Source organism: Danio rerio, chromosome 3 (genome assembly GCF_049306965.1).
Source record: "Danio rerio strain Tuebingen ecotype United States chromosome 3, GRCz12tu, whole genome shotgun sequence".
NCBI classification, from domain to species: domain Eukaryota; kingdom Metazoa; phylum Chordata; class Actinopteri; order Cypriniformes; family Danionidae; genus Danio; species Danio rerio.
Genome location: NC_133178.1, coordinates 21,042,819 through 21,067,001, shown reverse-complemented (window position 1 = coordinate 21,067,001; position 24,183 = coordinate 21,042,819). Strand labels below are relative to the sequence as shown.

Sequence of the window (24,183 nt, the reverse complement as noted above, 5' to 3'; positions counted from 1 at the left end):
TCACTGCATGTTGTTTATACAAAATAATTTTAAAAAGTTAATTGCCACATACCCAATGTGTGGATATAAGACACACAACTGACACAAACATGTTATACAGAACAGAAGACACACTGAATGCATTTTAAAACTTTAATTGATACAGTTAGAATAGAACAGGATGAGTTGATAATATTAAGGGAAGAATCTATCAGACAGACACGTTTCCATTCACACATTTGGGAGTGAACCCTTTGAACACTAATCTTTAACTGTTTTAGATATAATATACACCAAAGCACAATATTAGCACTTTGATTTAAGTCAATTTTGGCACATTTAAGAAAATATCGCCAGAAATTGCTTAGCACCACTGTGAATAAGGTTCGGATATTAAATAAGAATCAATATTTAAGTTTTTAAGGAACATCTTGAAATGATAATACTTCCCAATAAGAAGAATAAATACAATGGTGGTAGGTGTAAGGTTTATGGAAGGGAAATAAAGTACAGATCCAGCCATGCCTGCTTGATATTTTCTGCATATATAGGACCAGATAATAATTAGTTTATGTTTTGATAATGTAAACTGGTCTTAGATTTGCAGAAAAGGATAAAGCAGGCTTTGACTAGCAATACATTGGCGCCCTCTACAGGGTACAGTTGGAATCCAGAGATCTCCTGCAATTCGCAACCCTCAGGTAAGTTTCCACCTTGTGCATGTCCTTCTTGAAGCAGGCCAGCAGGCGAAAGCTCTCTCTGAGACTGGTCTCCCCTACGGTCAGGTAGAAATCCTCAAAAGGCAACGGCAGGGAGTCGTTGTCATCCATATTTGGCTGTCCATCGAGACATCCCTGTGCAAATCAAATGCCAAAGGATGTCAGGGAAATATACAAAGACTTAATCATATTGCACATGGAAATACTCAGAAGTGTAATAGATTTAAAATTAAAACCTTTGTGAAAAAAATAAAATAAAAAAAATATAGGACAGCACGGTGGCGCAGTGGGTAGCACAATTCCCTTACAGCAAGAGGGTTGCTGGTTCGAGCCCCGGCTGGGTCAGTTGGCATTTCTAAGTGGAGTTTGCACGTTCTCCCCATGTTCACGTGGGTTTACACACACACACACACACACACACACACACACACACACACACACACACACACACACACACACACACACACACACACATATATATATATATTTATTTATATATATACGTTGTGTGTATGTATTTTTTTTTTGCACAAGGGTGTTTAAGCTTAATAAGTTTACAACCAAACCAACCACTTATAAGGTGTATTACGTATTGCATATAATACTATCAATATTACAGTATTTTGAGAGAGGAGTCTACACATAGCTTTTGGGTTCTATTTGACTAGTTATCTATACAACATTATAACTAATTAGTTTTTTTCCTCATGGATTCCATTATAAACACTGTTATAATGAGTTGAATTGATGCAAACAGAAGGGTTTAACAAGCAAGTCTATTTCCTCTTTGAAGAAAAAAGAATATGGATGGAGAAAAACCTTATATAACTAGAGCTTAACTATTAGATACATTTTTTTCAGTAGCTTGGCAGTAGCTTAGCTACAATGTAGTTGTTATCAGCTCAGCTACTATTGATACAATGTAGCTATTCCAGTAGCTAGCTACATTTTATTTTGTTACTGCAACATTTGTTGCACTTTGACTCTTGACACCCTGAGAATTTTGAAAGCTGTGTAATAGAACATTGAACTTTGACATTATAATTGTATTTCAGTTTTAAGTACCAAATATTTAACTTAAAAAGAATGATTATGCTTTTGTAATTGTGTGAAATAAAAAAGGAGATTTGGTGTAACTAGCTAATTTTAGGAAGTACCTTGTAACCTACGTTTATTTATTTTTTTATTCATTTATTTTTAAGTGTAGCTCAACAGTAGCTTAACTACCTTTCGAGATGAGGTTTAGGTTATCAACCAACTGTTTTATAAGTTTCAACACTGAAAGGAGCTAATCAGCAATTGGTAAAGTCAAATCAGCGCCCATTAAAAAACAGCATTTAGGATTACCTTTGTGTACTGGCCTGAAATACAGATTTCTAAACACATTTAGGTCAGATTAACATTATTCCATATATGATTTAATTGTGAGTTCTTAGTTTGTTAGATTCCGCTGTTCTCCATTGAAACAGAAATGACTTGCTCTTGTGAGCCCAAAATAGTTGTCCTGAGGTGATGCAGATATGGCTGCTGTGAGTGACCAAACTCTCCTTGAAAGTAACTTTAATGCGATTATTTGGAGAGAAATGTTTTGAGTTTTTCCAAGTAACTGATTCCCAAAATGATTAATTGTTTTGCAATGTTCAAATCATTGGCAACTTTGCATGAGTTATTGGAAATCATCACCCCCAGGTGGTGACATGACATTGGCAGTTTAAATGGATGAACACAAATCAGCTTTGAGCAAGTGAGCTTGCACAGTACGCTTCACCTTGATGAGCACGCTGATGCCCATTTTCAGGTCCGCCAGTTTCTCAGTGATTTGGTTGGGGTTTCCGATGGTCAGGCTGTTTGAGATAGTGGAGCTCAAGGTCTGGCTGGGAAACTCCCAGGATTCAATGAGGCGGAAAGAGATACGAAGCAGCTTCAACATCTGAAAAAAGAGAACATGTTTAGGATGAACCACTGTTGATATATATACAGACACACACACACAGTTGAAGTCAACAATATTAGCCCCCTTTTAAAAAAAATTTCTTTTTTTTTTATATTTCCCAAAAGATAAGCAAGGAAATTTTCACAGCATGTCTGATAATATTTTTCTTCTGGAGAAAGTCTTATTTGTTTCATTTTGGCTAGAATAAAAGCAGATTTAAATTTTTAAAAATCATTTTAAGGTCAAAATTATTAGCCCCCCCCCTTTTTTTTTCGATAGTCCATAGCACAAACCATCATTATACAATAACTTGCCTAATTACCCTAACCAGCCTAATTAACCTAACTAACCTAGTTAAGCCTTTAAATGTCACTTTAAGCTGTATAGAAGTGTCTTGAAAAATATCAAGTCAAATATTATTTATTATTTAAAACTATTATGTTTAGAAATGTGTTGAAAAAATCTTCTCTTTATGCTGGCAATAATTGGTCTTTAAACACAAAAGTGTTGACTGTGTACGATAATACATTTACAAATGCTCTATTATTAAAAAGGAAATCAATTTAAAATATTTTATAAATCCTTTATATCGATAATTATGAATTGATTGTTTTGACACTTTTTTATTTAGCATGTTTTGCATCTTCAACATGTAAAATAAATTGCAAAAATGTATATGATTTATGAGCAATTTAAGAGCAAAATATAAAATTGAATTGTGTGAAAACAGCAAAAACATTAAAGGCTTGCATGTATGTACTCTAATCTAATGTTGCACTTTGACTGCATGTTGGTTTTAACGGTCAAACATTTCTTTTTCCAATACCTTTCTATTATATTTTAACACGTACATACACATTTCCATGTTCCAGATATAACATAAACTAACAAGCAAACAAATGAACAAACAAAACTAAAGTCTTCTCAGTATTTTACATCAGAATATCACCTCTTTTACTAATCTTCTAGTCAAACATTTCCAACTTCACTAACTTTTAAAAACAACATAAAAGGTCCAAAATCTCTTTACAAAATTATGCATTTATTTCTTAATATACAAGTTATTTTTTCCATTGACATGTTTGTTACCATCTCTTTATATATAATAAACAAATTATAATTTAAATTATACATTTCATTTATATCCCAAGGAGACAAAGTTAAAAAAGACAAAACATATATTTATGAATATATATATATATATATATATATATATATATATATATATATATATATATATATATATATATATATATGTTCATAAATATATGTTCTGTCTTTTTTAACTTTGTCTCCTTGGGATATAAATGAAATAAAAAAAATTAAAGGACACATTGCTATATTAATATCAAGAATCTTTTTTTTTTGTTTCACACATTATTTTCAGGTACAATTAACAAACCGTGACTTTTAGCTTAACAAACTCCTAATTTTGTTACCATCAGGTTGACGGTATTGTGTCACTGGATGTGATGTGTAAGGAATAGGTCAAAATAATTCATATTAATTTATATAATTCATCCCTCAACCAATAAAGATTTTAAATTCCTCCTCTCTAAGTGGTAGTTGATGCTCAGACTGGATATTTATTTAGATTAGTACCACCTTGGGTTTAAAACTCATCTATTTATATAAATCTCCCCGTTGATGTATGCTGCAAATTAAACTTCTAAATAAGGGATAAATCTAGTAAACTAACTAACTAACTAACTAACTAACTAACTAACTAACTAACTAACTAACTAACTAACTAACTAACTAACTAACTAACTAACTAACTAACTAACTAACAATTTCCTTTAGATAACTTCAGTAACTTGTTGGCAGCAGTTTGCCAGTTACTTTCTGTAAATCAATTACAGCAAAAGTAGTGTACTTACAAATGCAACACAATTTATCTTGTTTTATACTGTAAGTTTTTACAGAATTGTCTGTATATCTTTACTGTGAAATATACAGTCATTTTCACAATGCGACTTTAAAATACAGCAAAATACAGTTTATATTACAGTTAAATATTATTTACAAAAATTTTAACAAAGTATATAATTTGCTGATCATGAGCAGTTAGTAATGTTGTACTTGGGTTGAGGTATTGGCTTGGATTTGCAGGATCAGATCGTGCAGAATATGTACTTAAAAGTACTAATAAACAGCAACATATTAATAATAGGCAGGTAATAAGCCACTAATAGTGAGAATTAATACTTAAACCAAAGTGTTAACATTTTTATGAAGCACCATTTGTTCAACAATTATATATTTGTTTAATGAAGCATATTGTTAACTCACAGAGCTTTTTTGCGTTTCATCTTTTCCCGTCGGCGTCTCGATGGAGTCAGAGTTGCAGAACGACAGAGGGAAGATTTTACTCAACTGTCTGCGTTCCTCAGGCATAAGACCTTCCTCCTGTATAACAAATAGCAAATTGTTGCATGAGAGGGTGCATCAACTAGTTCTGAAGGGATTTGAATGAAACTTACAAAGTCGTTAATCATTTTTGCAGCCAGCTGGTGAAGGTGTTGCACACGGATGACTGCGTTGTTGAAGAGCCGCTGGTTTTCGGAGGCTTTCCCCTGATTCACCAGCAAACTAACCACCACCAACTGCAACAGCACCAATGCTAGAAGACAACACAGATATTAAACAACGCAATCAAGATCAAACCATAATCAAAACTGTTGTTTTAAAATAAGATCCAATAAATCTGAACAGTAAAAAAAGTAAAGCATGTAAGCAAAAAATAAAGCATAATGAGATATAATCATCAATGGTATGCTACAAATAAAGTGCACTACACTACAGACATACCTCTAGCCATTTTGTCCAAGATAGACAAACTCGTTCTTGATTGAAGGTTGGTAAATGTTTGTTTTTCTGGCTCAGGTGTACTGATATTTATATGTGGCATGAACGTGTTTTAGATTCATTTTATCCAGAAACATGAGATTTTTCCATGTGAGCTTTACATTAATATGCATTGTGTATTTAGACACCATAGGATAGTGTTGTGGTTCCGGTCATTTATGTGTATGGCTATTTCCATGACTCCAGGATGATGTTGCCACTACACTTGCTGCCTTTTTTTTTAGCATGGATTTTTAGTCGGATTACACTAACTTTTAAAGTTATCTCAATGAACATCCATCAAACTGACTAAAAATCATGTGCTAAACTTTGTATAACTTTTTTTGTCATACCCTTTTATTGTATTTTTTTCACAGAAAAGAAAAAAGAGCATTGTTTTATTGACAGAATATGATTGAAAATGTTTGTATCAATTGAAAAAGATTTAGTAACGATTAACAACTAATTTAATTTAATGGTTTTACAAATTTAAGTAAATTAAACATAAAACAATTAAGTTGTCCACCCCCCCCAAAAAAAAAAATGAAGAATTGTGTTGTTTAAACTCAATTTTATATAGGTAGATTGTAAAAAAATGAAGAGTAGGGTTTACTTTTTTTCATTCAGCAAAGGCTAGTAAATCTTCAAAGTTTTGCCAAGTAAAAGACTAAACATAATTATTAGTACATTTAATTAGAAATGTTAAGTTTACTTGGGAATTGTAAGTAAATGTTATTGACTTTTTGTTTGTAAAATTTAAGTCGTACCTTTAAATATATTATAGATTAATTTTTTATTAAATAGTCCTAGTTATCTTATTTAGTTATCCTGAGTAAACTTTACATACAAATGTTATTTTATATAATTTGTGATACATTGCAACTTGCCTTGCCAGACATTTCTATTAATTTGAATTAAACTTTACATTAAACAAGTTAAAAAAGTCCCCTCAGACAGAATGATGGGGGTCATATATCAATGTTATCTCTTGCTTTTTGCTATAATAGATTGTATTGATGTTAAGATCTGTTGCATAAAGTGATTAAAGTTTTTAAAAGTTAGCCAAAACTTACAATATTGGGGGATAAATATACTAACTTCATTCATTCATTCATTCATTTTCTTTTCGGCTTAGTCCCTTTATTAATCCGGGGTCACCACAGCAGAATGAACCGCCAACTTATCCAGCATGTTTTTACACAGCGGATGCCCTTCCTGCCGCAACCCATCTCTGGGAAACATCCACACACTCATACACAACGGCCAATTTAGCCAACCCAATTCACCTGTACCACATGTCTTTGGACTGTGGAGGAAACCGGAGAACCCAAAGGAAACCCACGTGAACGCAGGGAAAATATGCACACAGAAACTTCAACTGACCCAGCCGAGACTCAAACCAGCGATTCAGCGACCTTCTTGCTGTGAGGTGACAGCACTACCTACTGTGCCACTGCATCACCATATACTAACTTGTCTTTAATAATAAAAGAACCATACCATAACCATAACCATATCCAAAGTAAAAAGTAATTTAGACATTTTAATGTACCTGGTAGTCTTCAATGAGCTCCCGAGATGATTCTCCCAGGTGGAAAAGCAGGCAGTAAATCACAGCATCTCATTTGTCTTCAACTTGCTGATTAAAACAAGAATACATTTCTGTGGTTATTTACTATTTAAACAAGCAGCAAAAGTCTCTTTTTTTTTCAATTCAGGCAAGATTACATTCTTTTTCTAAAATAATTATTATATTAATTTTTAAAATATGAAACACAGGCATCACGGTGGCGCAGTGGGTAGGACAATCGCCTTACAGCAAGAAAGTCGCTGGTTCGAGCTTCGGCTGGGTTATTTGGCATTTCTGTGTGGAGTTAGCATGTTCTCCCTGTGTGCATGTGGGTTTCCTACGGGTGCTCCGGTTTCCCCCACAAGTCCAAAGGCATGTGATTTGAATAAACTAAATTTGCCGTAGTGTATGTGTGTGAATGAGTGTGTATGGATATTTCCCAGTGATGGGTTGCAGCTGGAAAACATGCTGGATAAGTTGGTGGTTCATTCTGCTGTGGCGACCCCAGATTTCTAAAGGGACTAAGTCGAAAAGAAAATGCATGAATGAAAATAAAACACTTGTTCAAACTACTTATTTAAAATGAGTGGAAACAACACAATTCTTGAGATTTCGCTGGGACAACTTAATTGTTTTATATTTAATCCACTTAAATTTGTAAAAACAAATAGGTTAACTTAATTCCTTCATGTTGACCCAACACAAATCGATGTACTATGCCCCTCACTGCTGGAATCAGCTTCCAGAAAGGATCAGATGTGCTCCAACATTAGGCACATTCAAATCAAGACTGAAAACACATCTGTTTAGCTGTGCCTTTAATGAATGAGCACTGTTCTACGTCCCACAGATCTCACTATTATGTCTTTCTTTTCTTTTTCATTCAACCTGTTTTAACACATTTTAATCTGTTTTTAATCATTTTTATTATCTTTTATTTCTTGTCTTTTTTTCTTCTTGTTTATGTAAAGCACTTTGTATTGCCACTGTGTATGAAATGTGCTATATGTGCTTTATTCTAAACATTTTGCACAAATTAATGATATTAGAACAAATGAAATGCCTCAGTGCCTTTCAGAGTTTCCCGCCAGAGGAACTGACATCACTTTAAGCAAGTTACTTGCTTTATCTATCAGTATTTTGTCAACTGTTATGCCTTTTTAAAACACAGTTATCCATAATGTACACTGTAAATAATGCCCGGTTCCGCATGATTCCTTCATGTTGCTTCAACACAAATCGATTAAGTTAACTTAATTGTTTTAACAATTTCAAGTGGATTGAAGATAGAGTTGACCCCCCCCCCCCACCACCAAAAAAAAACCCCAACCAAACAAACAAACAAACAAACAAACAAAAAGGAATTGTTTACTTTGCTTATATTAGAAAAGTAGCAAAAAATATTTGTGTAGAAAAAAATGGTAAAATTTACTTAAAAAACAATAATTACAAATAGTAAAACAATTTGGATTTAAGTAGATATAAGCAGCAGCAAAAACCTAATTTCTAATCTAATTATATTTAATTATTTATTGTAGAGTAATTGCTCATTTTGCTATAAATAAATAACATTAAAGGTTAAATAATGTTGAGATGTTTCTATTCTGAAAATGTCTTACCATCAATTCAGATATTTTTGTTGGATTTATTTGTCATTGACATTACGAATCAAATTAATCTGTAAACAAGTTAGTGTTGGCACAAATGTTTCATGTAATGTCTATGTAATGAGAAGACGTGTGTAATGTAACTGGTGTCATCTTCTCCCGAAAGGAAACGTTTTCAATAATTATGAGAGGATATCAGGTCATACGTGTTTGTTGTCACTGTGGGATGTGAGGGGATTTTCCTATTCAGAGCTGTTTAATATTCAGCAGTCTTGGGGTTGTGAAATGTCAGTGTGACATGAATAGTTTAATCCCTTTCACGGAAAAACAGAGAACAGTCTGTTTACCTGAATCTTAGAGCTGCTGTCACTTCAGGTTATGGCATTATAAGAGTAGCGCCGTGTTCTGCAGTTGAAGTTAAATAATGAAATAGATAAAACATTACAACAAGACTACCAGTACAGAACATGGTGAATGGTACCATATTTACTACATAACAATATATATTTTGCTTATAATGTAGATAATGAATAATTGGTCACACTTTACAATAAGTCTAGTTGATTTATTTACTAACATGAGAATGAACAATACTTGTACAGCATTACGTCCCCTTGGAATTATAAGGTTCTATCTGCGTTCTGAATGATTTTGGGATAATGAGCTTCAAAGTTTTGGCATTCCATATAGCAGACAACATGTGTGTAACACTTCTCTTTCACACATGAACTTGACAGAGACCCCAAATCTACTCTAAATGTAAATGATTTAATTCTCTGTATAGAGAATAAATGGCTCTCTTTCTTTCTCTCTCTCTCTCTCTCTTTATATATATATTTTTTTAATATATATATACTTTATATATTTTATTATTGTTTTGACATACTAGTTCATCAAACAGTAGTGTCGTCAAAAAACAGTAGTCTTTGAATAATATACAAACCACACATCAGTTGAAAGATTATTTCATCATGTAAACTGACACTATGACTCCTATTGTGGTCCAGATTCACAAACACTGCATCATTCTTTTAGCCACATTTATCTTACCAAAAACCAGTCTGACGTTTATTTATTTATTTATTTATTTATTTTTTGCAGAATCTGGTCTCAGATCTAATTGCCAGGAAAACACATACAGAGAGAGCGAACAGGAGAAGGTGAAAGCATTGAGAAATTGTGAGTTATATTTCCACCATGTGGTTGCAGTCAGAATGATGCAGGTGAAAGAGAAAAGCCCTCGAGATGCTTCAGCTGTTCATATGTGCCATTTCTGATGACTGTACCGTCAGTCAATACACCCTGAAGAAGCCCTGTCAGCTGGTTCCGTCAAAAACCAACAGTAAGAGCATGAATTATGAGAACAAGCTAATAACTTTGCTAGTCATTACATTTCTAAACACCAGAGGGCACCAATAAACTCAACATCTATTACCTTAAATCTCTGAAATAGCTACATCATATGAACTTGGGGAGAGTTGCGCATTTTAACGCCGCTTTTGGTTACTTTAGATGCTCAAAAACATTCAGTTTGCGACTAATAAAATATTGTCTCGTCCATTTACAGGAAGTAGCTAATTGTCGTACTGAAAATTTCTGGATTTTACCATTTTAGCAACTTGAAATGCTAATAAAAGTATTAAAGTTCTGCAGTCTATGCTTACATCTAGCTTTATCACACCGTTAACTCTACTAATAATGTTGTCATCTCATGTTAAGGTGGTTCAGTGCAAAGCTGCTCTGATCTCATATCTATGCAGGCGGCTTTACATACCGGAAACATTTAAACAAGTTTACCCCTTCCGCATCTCACTGAATATCATCCTCTCTCTTAACACACTGGTTCTCGTTTTATTTTTACCTTTGGCTTCGTTAGTAAGTCGGGGTCTTAAACTCTAATAATAAATTAAGAATGCTTAGCATTCTTAAAGAGGCAGTACCTGATTCCACCTGTTTAAGTACACAGTGAACGATGACCTTTGACATCAATACAATCACAAGTGGACATGCTTATGTGCTGAGTCGTAAAAGTATGAACTTTTTGGGGAAAGAAAAAGTGAATTTGAAGGAAATAGCAAACCATCCAGGAAACTTTAGTGGAATACTATTTAAACGTAATTTGGGCCACAATTTTTCATTTTTTATTTTTTTTCAAATACATAGAAGGGTACACAGCAAATTTTGAGGTGTTGAATTTCAAGTGTAAACCTCTGTAATGTTATAGTGTTAAATTCCAAGTGTATATACTATTATTAATGATGATCTGGATTAAATTAAACTATTAAACACTCATTTTAGCCAGGCAACAGAAAAGAGTTAGTTGACATTTTATTGTCAATTTATTTATAATGTTATTAATTGTATCATTCCAGAGTGTTAAAATATCCAGATACACTTTCCATTGTGAAATTTATGTGGAGAAAATGTTAACTTTTATCCATGTCTGTTTAAAGAAAACGCTAAATATGACCTGGCAGTGGTGATAAAGCATTTAATCTAGTATACAGTTTTTGCACTCTTAGTGTAAAATTATTTACTCTGCTTAAGTGTATATATTAAACACTTTCGAAAGTGTAACTTGCACACTGGGCTGGTGGGACTTCTCTGGGGTTATATAGTTGCAATCAGAATTATTAAACCTCCTGAATTATTAGCCCCCTGTTTATTTTTTTCATCAATTTCTGTTTAATGGAGAGAAGATTTTTTTTTCAACACATTTTCAAACATAACAGTTTTAACAACTCGTTTCTTTGAACTGATTTATTTGATCTTTGCCATGATGACAGTAAATCAAATTTTACTAGATATTTTTCAAGACACTTCTATATAACCTAAAGTGACATTTAAAGGCTTAACTGGGTTAATTAAGTTAACTAGGCAGGTTAGGGTAATTAGGAATGTTATTGTATAACGACGATGTGTTCTGTAGACTATTAAAAAACAATATAGCTTAAAGGAGCTAATAAATTTGACCTTAAAATGGCGTTTAAAAAATTAAAAACTGCTTTTATTCTAACTGAAATAAAACAAATAAGACTTTAGCCAGAAGAAAATATATTATCAGACATACTGTAAAAATTTCCTTGCACTGTTAAACATAATTTGGAAAATATTAAATAAAGAAAAAAGAATCAAAGGGGGGCTAATAATTCTAAATGCAACTGTATATACACTGGACAATTTGCCCAGCAGATGTTAAAAATTTGGTGTGCATTTTTACACTCTTAAGTGAATTATATATTGCACTGCAGAGGTGTATATATTCAACACTTATGAAAGTGTAACCTGGGCACTTGGCGGGTGGGACTCAAATATACAACAGAAAAGTTTTAAATTCAACACCTGTGGAGTAAAATGTACACTGCAAAGTTGTTGTGTAGATAGTGAGTTGTAAATCTATTCTCCACATTCTGACCAAACGCATGATTGTTAAGCGACATTTGTGGAAAAACGCACCAAAATAAGGTATTCATTCTTTGCTTCGTTAAACAGATGATAATAGCTGTAATCTATATTCTCTTCTTTTGCTCATTAGTAAAGAGCATTAAAGGGAAATATCCAAATATGCACCCAAAAATTACAATTTACTCACAACCCACCCTGAAATGGTTTTAAACCTTTAGTAGTTTCCTTCCTCTGTTGAACACATAATTTTTTAAAAGCTGAAAATGTGTAGACACTGACTTCCATAATATTAAGCAGTGATTACAGGTTTCCAGACTTCTTCATAATACCTTATTTCATATTTAACAGAGGAAAACGACTCAAAGATAAAGGTTTGAAACAAGTAAATTGTGAGTAAATTATTATGGATTTTCAATTTTGAGGTGAACCATCCATTTTTACATGGATTCGTTCTTTGAATAGCACAACTTGTGTGATGCTCAGAGAGCTCCCGTAAAGTAACATACAGTAGTGTGATGAACCGAGGGTCTTAATGATGTCTGAAAATATACAAATAATAACACCAAGAGGAAACAGTCCATTGACTGCACTCTCAGCCATTAAGTTGCCCTTAAATGGTTCCGGGATCTTTATGAGCTGCACAAGTAACCCTCTTCCTTTAAAGCAAACTCCACCTTGTTCCCACTTCTCGTCAACTCCAGTTTCAAAGCAGGCAATGTTACACATCTTCCCTGGAACGCACTGACTCCATCGCACCCGCTCTCCAATTCCACAGGCTGCTCATCACAGGCCTCCACTGGTCTCATGTTGCATCTCTCTGGGCAGCTGCGGCTTCTTTGCTTTTGGAGGCTCCAGTCGTTGATGGGACGAGCTTCTCCTTTACTTCCTTAGCTTGCATGAAGGCCGAATCCCCCGAGAGGCCGTTCACATTCCCTTCCAGCCTGCAAAGGAAGCAAACTAAATGTTGCGCCGGTCAAGTGTGCCGTCCTGACAGCGCTAAGCATAGTGTACAGTACTGGTCATTACAGTTAATGAAACTCCTCCTACATGTTTGTTCAGAGAAGTTACCTAATGTACGCCAAATCTGTGATGGTTGGGACAAATGTTCCTGACATATTGATGTTGTGTGAAGTTGTGTGTCAGGCAATTCTTTAAAATCATGTATAGACGAGTCCTAAAATTAAAACCCAAATCAGAAATAATAAACGTAGGTATCATTTACTTTGACCCCAAGTAACTTGGTCTTTAGAGCATTATTTTACAGTTTAATATCATGTTTTGATGGTCCCACAGGATGCATTAGGTAACTTAGCAAGTATATGTGAACTTTTTCAATTGGTCCAACTTATTCTGGTCTACTAACAATCTCCAAAAAGAAAAAAGAAAAACATTAAGATTTTGTCAATAGCTAATGTAATAACAAAATAAGACAGTTAAATAGGTCTCATTTGAAGTACATTTGGTATGCACTACCAAGCATTTCTACTAAGAAAAAGAAATAGTTCATTTAAGTTCATTAATGAACATTAACAAATATACGACCTCTGATTTCAGGGTAAGGATTTACGTTAACACAAAGCAAGATTCCTAAATGCTTTTAAAGTATTCAGCAAATGTTAAACTAATTCTAACAAACTTATACTTGCTGTAATTTGTTCCCAACATGTAAAAACGATTGCCTGAATATTCGATTATACAAATAATGAGAGTTTATTTTAAGCGGCCCTAACCGGGTCAGTCAGTAAAAATGAATGAGTACATTAACACCAGTCGGCTTGCACTCATCAGGGTGAAGGAGAAGCGGTGAACACACTGACCGTCTGTCTGTCCTGCAGGTCACGCTTCACTGCTGACCCCTGACCTCATTTGTATGCATGGAACTCCGGCGGCTGTGATCCAGAGGATGCCGGAGCACTTCTAGGCTACGTCCTGCGAGGGCAATGTGACCTTGTGTGTGTATGCCTGAGGGAGAGAAAGAGAACGTGAGAAAGAGTCACTAATGTCTTACAGAAGCCACGTTTCACCTTAAAATATTTTTTTTACTAAGCTATAAGACTTCTCCCTTGCCCCTAACAGTGTACTGCTGTGTGTGTACTGTATGCTGTCACAGTAAAGCACTGCTGTCTACAGTCTAGATCCAGAACACCGCCATAAATCTAATCTATTTTGACCACAGGGTGGCGTGTGTTTGCTATGTGGACAGGACATAAAAGTAGAAAATGAAAAACTGCAGGTTAGAAATTATAATACAGATATTTACTGTGTAAAACAAATAGCCAAGCTATATTTAACAAAACTATACTTAGATATAGCCTAAAATAGTCTACCTATTAAAGAGTCTATTTACTCAAAAGTGATAATGCCATGCTAAAAGTCTCATGAACCATCAATGGCACATTTTTTTTTGAATAATAAATAATGTCTTGGTTGGTTCATCGCTGAACTTTATTTTACAACACATGAATTACAGTGGAAGTATTCTGCACATGTATGGAACAATCCTATTATACTTTTGAGTAATTTTTAAAAGAGTCTGCCATTATTTGGATTTAACTATAATTCTCTTTAGTGGTCCAAGAAAAATAATTTGTATATGATGACTGAGAGAGCGCAAGAGCACTGCAAGAATAAATATAGAAAAACACAACCAGCTTGGGAAAGCGACTCCATTTCCGGGACATTTTGTCCTATTTACAGGAGCCATTATGGACTCGCCAAGTTCTCCTGAAAGTTCTGGATGTCTAGGTTCTGCGCTATTTGCAATGCATTTCTGTATTTGCATGTGTTGTGAGAATTTAATACTGATGATGCGTTTAATTTGTGAGTGTTTTTGTTTTTTTTTAATTTGCAGCACATTTGTCTAAACGAAGGTGAGGGAATGATGCAAGTACTCAGTCAGGAAAAGCACACAACTTATAAAGAAATCAGAATAAATAAAAATGTAACAAAATACAACTTACAGTTTTCTTTGAAGAAATATGTTTCTGTGTTCGCTCATTCCACTGTAGAGGGTAAAGGTCTTCATCTGTGAAGTCCCTATATGAAAAGCTTTACATTTTCACAGACAACTGAACAACCACAAATCAACCATGATTTGCAACACTAACCATACACTGTAAAAAAAACAATTAGTAATTTTACAGCTTATTTCTGCCAGCTGGGATGCCGTAAAAAAAAAAAAAGAAATAACAGCCACAAAATACAGAAATTTACTGTGAAATAACACAGGTTGAATTTTGGGAGAAATTTAAATTTAAGTAAATTTCTGTAATTTAATGTCTGTTATTTTACGGTAAATCTCTGTAATTTAACAACCACTTTTTACAGCACCCCAGCTGCCGGAAATAAACTGTACAATTATGGATGTTACACTGTTTTTACAGTTTAGCTTCAAGAGTTGACACTTAAATATGCTTGACGCTAATAGCAGGTTTGACATGCTGTCCTGGGAAGAACCCTGAGCTCGGAGATAACAGAGCCCAGGGCTCCCGCCTGGTCAATAACTATATAAAGGAAGGTCTCGAGAGCTCCCCCTGGTAAAGGGAGAAAAAGGAGGAGATGGTGTGGGAGGAGTGATTCTTCCAAAATGAAGATAAGGCAGTAGGGCGAAATTTGTATTTTTCTTATAGGCTTGAATCAATCTGATTGGAATATTGCTTATTACGGATGAGATGCCAGCAGCGATCAATATTATCACATGCTCCTGTCGAAATTAGTTTGTAAAACTGCACTTAACCATGGTAATCCCCTCCTCCTATATACATGTACAATAAAAACAAAGTTTTTCAAAAAAAACAAGTTTATTCAGTCATGTAAACAGAGAAAAGTTACACAATAAAATGTACATATGCTTCAGTATTTGAGAAATGTTATTGTCCATAACATGCATTTATCAAGTGACAGATAATGACGTGTTCATATATTCAGAACTAAATAGTGTTAGTGATAGTAAGTACCATCTTAAAAGGATAACTTATTTTTATTTATTAAGAATTTTAAAAAGATTTTTATCATTGCAAATCATAAGAACTGCATTAACATGCTAATATTATCATCATCTTTTCTCATTATCTTTTCTACATTTGACTTTTGTAAATACTAGCATTCAGCTATTCTGCAATTGATATGTAAGTTATCTGACATGCATGTTTATTTTATTCGCTGTCACATTATTATTACATCAACTGAATGATTGTCCTCAGTGCCACTAATTGTCCTTCTCTCTACTCATCACCCTTGGATTAAGTTGGTTTGCATTTCACAAAGAAATATAAAAGAGTGAAAGAATTTCTCAGCGCAACTGATTTACTTAATCAAACTGGGCCTAATTAGACAGGTTTTGAAAGTTTTCCTCAAACATACAAAATGTCTCACCAAGTTAATAAAAAAAAAATATGAAAAGTCAAGCGAATAAAAAATACCAAGAAACAAAATAAATAAATAAATGCTGTATAAAGGCTGTTAAAAGTTAATTAAATGTATGAGTGACTGTAAATGCCGGATGAGTACAAATACTGTAAAAACATGATAGGGATGCTAGCGGTCTAGGCACATTTATGTCCATATCATACACAGTATGCTTATAAAAGTTGAATGCAGTATCCCAAGACAGCGCATTTGTCTTCTTTTTTTTTTTACTTCTGTCCCTAATGCAGCCATGCATATAGACTCCTTTGCATATATGACCATCTAAATACCTTATCACCACATAACTGGCCTGAAAAAAAATGACGTTCAGTTGCACATCTGGCTCATAATAAGGGACAACTAAATAAAGTAAAGAAAATAAATCTATCATAACAAGGCAAGGATTTCACAGATTACATACCTGCAATTAATAACTGACAGGTACACTCCCTTCTTTGCACAATAACAGCTCTTTAGAAATGACAGAATCCAAATTTACAGCATTTTTAGCACGCTAACATTTCATATTTTATATTCTGGGTTAAACTGGACTATTCCTTTATTTTAAAATAGATACAAATCTATTATTTGGGCCAACTAGATATTTTTTTGTAATTGAAGTTTAAAATACTATCAGAGTGAATCAAAAAGCCTTTTAGTAAAGTATGTATAAAAACATAGATAATATTACATGTTTTACAGTGAACTCTTAAGACTAATTCAATTCTCATCAGTAGCTGATTTAGCCAGTGTTAAAAAAGGTTAGTGCAAAATCTGAGCAATACTATTATTATGAACACTATACTGGATTTTTAAAGTCATGTTAAATGCAATAAAGTAAGCTCCTACAAAACATGAAATATACTCTGAAAACAGGACCTATTTTAGGCTAAGCCTATGCCAGGTGTCATGACAAGTTAAGTTTTTACCTTATGTTATGCCTCTTAGTTAGTTGTGAATGATTAGTAATCATTACTGTGTACTATTTGTAACTAACAATTGTACAAACTGTACTAACAATTAATCGTTTGTCATGGCAGGTTCTGAGCATCTTGATGCTCCAGGAGCCCAATCATTTGCATTGTCATTCCACAAACAATCAGATCGTCTTCTCAAGTGCAACACTGAGAGGCGCCATCGATTGTTACCAAAATTTTAGACTACAAGTCACATCTACACCGCAGTGTACACCGCAACATCTTGAACCTACTACACAATGGACTCCCTCAAGTTGTCTGCAGCGGTTGAGGATTCGGGAACAGGAAAAGGGGCAGAATGCAGGACCACATCGCTCTGAACCTTCACTGGAGGACGTTTAGCTCCAAACTGGGTTTTCCCATGTTGAGAGAACGAGCAACCCACAGGTTGGTCATCCTCAACGGCCTGATCTCCATAAAGATTTCTCATGTTCTCAGCAATCATGCCAACTTTCTCTGGAGCGTCTCCGGTTGGTTTCTTTGAGCCTGTCTTGTCTCTGTACATGTATGAGGCCTGTTTGACGCAGCGTTTGAGGATGTGCGAGCGATAGGCTCTTTGAATGGTGGAAGCAGCCACTTCTTCTTGTTTTCGTTTGAGAGTGCTGGTAATGGGCTCATAGGAGGCCTTGGAAGGGTTGTTTGCCATGAACTTCTCCTCCATAGTTGCTTTCATACCATCCATCTGGTCAGAACCACCCAGCACTTCTCCTGTGAGTGCCAGGAGGAGGTCAAGACAGTGGATCTTATCCCCCGTAACCATGGGAATATCCATTGTAATCAGCTTGAGGGTGTTCGGTTTGGGGATTCTCAAAGGGTCTTTTAGCGTATCGCAAAATTCCGACAGTCTATTGTAATCAATGAACTGAGAGGCGGTGGGGTCGAATTTCTCCCAAGTTTCATAAAACATCTCAAAGTCATCCTCGCACAAGGGGTCGCTGCTTTCTTCCGTTGCTACGTTGAAGTTTTCCAGGATAATGGCTATGTACATGTTGACCACGACGAGGAAGGACATGACGATGTAGCTGCAGAAGAACACGATGCCCACCGCCGCGTTCCCACAGTTTCCTCGGGTAGTTGAACCTGGGTTATCCACATCCGGATCGCAGTCTGGAGGGGAGTTGAGAATAGGCGCCAACAGTCCATCCCAGCCAGCGGATGTAGTGATCATAAACATGCATATGATACTGTTCCCGAAGGTCTCGAAATTCATCATGTCGTCAATGCCGACTTCTTTTTTCACATACGCAAAGTTGGACATGCCGAATATGGAGAAAATAAACATGATTAGGAACAGGAGGAGGCCAATGTTGAAGAGGGCAGGAAGTGACATCATCAGCGCAAACAGTAATGTTCTGATTCCCTTCGCACCCCGAATGAGCCTCAGGACGCGGCCAATTCTGGCCAATCGGATGACACGAAACAGGGTAGGTGACACAAAGTACTTCTCAATAAGGTCTGCTAGCCCAATACCTATGAGACGGCAAAACAAAATTACAAGAAAAGATTATTGTCCAGTCATATTTACCAGAAAATGTAATTTAAAAAACGGCAATGGAAAATTCATAATATAGTATAATTTGTTGTTAGTTTAATATGGTTTTAAAAAACATGTGCTTCATTTTCAAGAAAGACTACATTAAATGTCATGTACGGCAAGTGAAAGATTAATATATAATGACTTTTTATAATCCAGCAGGGCTTCTGATCATTCTAAGGTGTGTGTTATTCAGGGAACTGCACAGAATAAAGTAGTTCCTGGCAGAGCATTGACTGAATAACAATTCTATATCATTACATGTAGTAGTATAAACCCCATCGCACACCAGTCACAAAGCAACATACCGTTTAGAATATTAAACATTGAGGGTAAAACACCCGATCCTGCATTCGGAATCTGTTCACTTTGCTTAGTTGTGTATAGAAAATAATGTAAAAACTGATGCGAGTTACAGAGGGCACGTCTGGTGTGTGATCCCCTTAAACCAACTCAGGCTCATTCTGAAAACGTGGCGCTATATACATTTCTAAAGAGCGCCGAATATGTCCCAGGAGGTATGTTTTTTTTTTTGTTGTTGTTGCAGTTTTTGCTTTCGCAAATCCACCAGAGGGCACTGTGTACTGTTTTTAAGATCCCGAATTTCTCTTGCGACTGTTATCAAGTAAATCCACCAGAGATCGCTGTCGACTCACTGACTGATCAACTGACCCACTATCCTCCTTCCCTAAACCCAACCAATAGTGTTTTCAAAAGCACCGATTGACCCGCCCACCCACTTCCCTAAACCCAACCGACAGTTTTAAAAATCAATTCAGAAAAAGAAAAGCCCTCGACTGACTTTTACCACATTTTCACCCTGTAATTTACCTGTTTATTTTATTTTTTGGCTTCTGTTTATGTCTTACCAGCTTTCTATAACCGTTCTTTGCCGAATTCGAACCCTGTCGTCATAGTCATTTTCTCTCTGTGTCTCAAGTCCACTGATGTACATGGCGAGCTACTGGACAAACTGTTAACAGCAGGAAAGCCGGTAAGCATGAACAGCAATAGCATCATACTGCTGCTTAGCAATTGTTTTAAAGATGAATTTCAGCCATACGTACTTCTGGCTACATAATTTGTGATGTTCAGAAATGTATATAGGGCTACATTTTCAGAATAAGCCTATGTTGCCTTAAAGGTTCAAGAAACCCTGGGGTACTTTGTTTGAGATTTTGACAGATTTGTGTGTGTTGCCCATCAGTTAAGACAACGTTAGCACCTGTTAGCTTTAATTGTGGGGAAAACTGGATAATTTTGAGCTTTTGTCAGCTAATTTCATCTTCCAGGTTTAAAATCATTTTTGGGGCGGGATCAAAATTAGTGGCGTAGTGCAAAACTGCAAGTGGAGTGATGATGCGTCGGTTTCTCATTATTATTCATAGGGGAGTTTTCTTATACTATGAGATGAGCCTGCTTCTTAATGATTCATGAGAGCACCTGCTTTCCGAAGGCTAAGCAGACCTGCCAAGCTGGGAGACCCATAGATTAGGTAAGACACGGGTCGTATGTGTTTGTTTCCAAGATCCACGGGGTTTGTTGCATGTTTTTCCCCGCGATTCTGTCAGGGCCGATACAGCAAAGCTGTTGGTTTGCAGCAAGTATTTTTTTGTGAGGAGAGCTGTACAAAAATTAGAGATTGGCAAACTTTGCCATTTATCAGTTGAGTTTGTTAAAGTCTATGGTTCGTTATTCAAACACATCGCCTATATCCATGCTGCTGAGTTCGCACAAGTTTAAAATCCTCCAGATTACCGGCAGGGTTAATGGTTGGAATAGACAGGGCAAGAGACTTGCTGCACTGCTATCCACTGTTTCTGCATTCAGACATCGGGATTGAGGAGAAGAGAAGTCCTCCTCATTTATAGGGTTTATATAAAAATTGTAATGTGTATATGAAATTACGAATAACATATGTATCAGGCCATTATATTACTTACTGTTGATTTCTTTGCATTTTAACTTTGTAAACCAAAAAATCATGGGTCTCCTCATGATTTGTGTCTCATTATGTGAGCCAAATGTTTGCTCCACACTTTTTCCCCTGCGCTGCCGGTGCTACCTCATCAGAATGTGCTACCGGTAGCTCAATCTGTCATATTTCATCTAAAAAAAATAGGGTTTGCACATCCTGTCAGTTTCAAATGTCTATCAGACTGAACTACCTCCTTAAAGTAGGGTGTAAAAACAGGAGTGGTGCATTTTGTCAGCTTCAAATGTCAATCAGAATGAACTACTAATAAATTAAATATAAAACTAATGAAAAAAACATTTAAGGCAGTAGATTACTCTGGTAGACATTTAAAGCTGTTATGCCTTTTTCTACATTGTCTAATAGAGTAGTAGTTAATTACAATAGATATTTGAAGCTGACAATATGAGCTATCCCTGTTTTTACATCCTTAGTTAATGTGGTAGTTCATTCTGATAGACATTTGAAGGTGACAAGATGTGCTACCCCTGTTTTGGTAGATAAAACATGACAGATTAAGATACCAGTAGCACATTCTAAGGAGGTAGCACAGATCGTCAGAACAACGGCCACACCCACTCCCCCCTTTCCCCGCAGAGCTCCACGCCCATCTCAGAGCTTGACTTAAACTGAAAGAGGGAGGGTTTCATGGCCCTTTAAACTTTACATTTTACTTTACACTCAACTTTACTTTACAAACTTGGGTGTGCATTTTTTTCTATTACTTATTGCTTACATACTTTTTAAATAACAGCAATTGAGTGCATTTCCCTCAATTTAGATACTATTACATTCCTACTATTTGAACATTTCCATTAAAAATATTGGAACTGTAGTGATAAATCATTTAGGAAATAACTTCTGCATTGATTCTGAGATTTAAAAAATGCACCACTATCCTTTCTAGAATCAATTTTTCACCACAGCTCTAAAATGATCAGATATTTTCAAACCTTTATGACCTTAACCAGGTCATGATGATGTTATATAAAGTTGTTGATTTTATCAGAAGGTTTAGCAGAATAAAATGAATTAGTTATTATTAATTAATGAATAGATCAAATCATGATTATTATTAATAAACCAGATTTACCTAATATTGAAAGAATGACCACCACAAAATCAAAAATGTTCCACCCAATGGAGAAGTAGTGGTAGCGCAGTGCAGTGATCTTGAGAACACATTCCCCGGTGAAGAGTATGATGAAGGCGAAATTGATATAGAACAATATTTCCTCTATCTCAGGACTTTGGTCGTCAGTCTCCACCATCATGGTCACCATGTTCAGGCAGATCATCACCATAATGAAAATATCGAAGAACTGCTGCGTGACAAAGTCGAAGACCAAACCTTGGCAGCAGTTCTTCAAACATCAGAAATATCCCATAGAGGAGAAAGAGCAGTTAGTATGTGAAATAAGTAGCATATCAACTTTAAATCTATTCATTTTAAGAATAATCTGAAAATAAAAAAGACAGTATATTACCGTGGGCCTTGGAATTGGTTTTTGGGGTTTTTTAGATCCAAGTTTCTTCATGGCATTGTAGTATTTCTTCTGCTCTTCTGTCATGAAGATATCGGTTCCTCCTAAGTATACACACAGAAACAATTATTCTAAAATAGAAAACACTTGAGAGTTTCTCTAGATCCAGAAGGCCAAATGCTGACACTTATCTTTGCCTTTTGTTGGTTGAAATTGTCAATGATTACGCCGATGAACAGATTGAGGGTGAAGAATGAGCCGAAAATGATGAAGATGACAAAGTAAATGTACATGTAGAGGTTTGCCTCATATACTGGCTGCGATTCAATCTACACAGAGAACAAAAACAAGGAGTCAGCAGAAAAACAGCACTGCAAGAATTATCTTTATGTTTATTAGATGACAAATAGGAATGCACCGAACTGAATGAAACTGTAAATTAAAATATTAGATGCACTATAGCAAAATGCAATAATATATATATATATATATATATATATATATATATATATATATATATATATATATATATATATATAGTATTTTGTATATATGTTTATGATATGTTGTATGATTATTACATGGTCTGTCAAAATTCTGATTGCCTGAAAGGTGTGCAATAATATAGTTTAAAGAACATGTAGTTCCCATATAATATAATAAAAAATAATAAAATAATATGCTTCCCTGAAACATTAGTTGTAACCATGGCAAATCATGACAGTTGGCAGAGCCTTCATTCATCTTTTTAATCTTAAGGACACTGATTTACCAGGGGGCTTGTGTTTATCAACTAACTCAACATTATGCTCAGAAGTATTTGTGGAGAGGTAGCTAATGCATGTTACTATGAGCTATTAGATATGCCTATGTCATATACATCTCTTTCGCACACATGCTCTCTCTCCCTCTCTCTCTCTCTCTCTCTCTCTCTGTCTCTTTCTGCCTGTGACTGACTAAACAAGGACAAAACTGACAAAACATTGGTCAAACTCTGAGTTGCATGGAGCAATATTAGTCGTAAATTATCTATATCTTGACAAATCACCACAGAATAAGCAGGATAATCAGCTTTCCATGTGTTAAAGGATTTTAAATGCACTTTTTGTTGTTTGATGATTCTTGGCTATGCGCTGTTGAAATTGAATGTTTTACAACTTTTTTGAATGTACTGAAATGGTTTAAATCTTTTTGCTGATGTCTTTTCATGTTTGGAACACTGATTGATTACATTAGACATACTGTACACTCCAGTAAGTCTCTCTACATCCTTCAGCATACTTTTTAATTTAATAACTCTATATTTGTTTTGCCTCTTTTTAACTTTCCCATGTACATTCTCCAGTTTGTTTGCACACAATAGATATCAAAGAGTTCTAAACTACCGTCAGTGAAAACATTAATTAAATATTGCATGTTCAGTCAACAGTTTTTTGACAAAAAAATAATAATATTATGAACTGAATAGCCTACTCAACAGAAAAAAAGCAATAATTTCAAAATTGCATGGTGATTATATAAACCTATATTCACTATTTTACATAAATCAGCATGCCAAAAATACATATTTTTTTCTTCGCATAGCAAATTAACATGCAACTTGACTATTGCATGAATATGATACATTAAATAACAAAATGTGATTTAATTAAACAAATTAAACAAATATATATATATATATATATATATATATATATATATATATATATATATATATATATATATATATATATATATATATATATA

The 24,183-nt window shown here is 34.8% G+C and overlaps 2 protein-coding genes across 11 annotated transcripts in view; both read right to left on the bottom strand.

Annotated features, from left to right (window-relative positions):
- Positions 1-118: 118 nt before the first annotated feature.
- On the bottom strand, positions 119-14,176 carry gh1 (growth hormone 1). Of its 6 annotated transcripts, none has more exons than XM_073938620.1 (7): positions 13,878-14,176; positions 12,735-13,001; positions 7,031-7,117; positions 5,115-5,254; positions 4,924-5,040; positions 2,467-2,628; positions 119-833 (listed from the first exon to the last, which is right to left on the bottom strand). In XM_073938620.1, the coding sequence occupies exons 4-7, from the start codon at positions 5,127-5,129 to the stop codon at positions 630-632; spliced, it is 498 nt and encodes a 165-aa protein (XP_073794721.1). In that variant the 5' UTR covers positions 5,130-5,254; positions 7,031-7,117; positions 12,735-13,001; positions 13,878-14,176; the 3' UTR covers positions 119-629.
- Positions 14,177-15,841: 1,665 nt separating this feature from the next.
- scn4ab (sodium channel, voltage-gated, type IV, alpha, b) overlaps positions 15,842-24,183 on the bottom strand; it is a 72,071-nt gene continuing 63,729 nt past the window's right edge. For 4 of the 5 annotated variants that reach the window (XM_073942578.1, XM_073942583.1, XM_073942569.1 and 1 more), the window contains exons 22-25: positions 22,625-22,766; positions 22,441-22,541; positions 22,047-22,317; positions 15,842-18,914 (exon numbers count right to left, since the gene is read on the bottom strand). In XM_073942578.1, the coding sequence (XP_073798679.1) occupies positions 17,677-18,914; positions 22,047-22,317; positions 22,441-22,541; positions 22,625-22,766 (1,752 nt within the window). In that variant the 3' untranslated portion in view covers positions 15,842-17,676. 5 annotated transcript variants of the gene reach the window in all.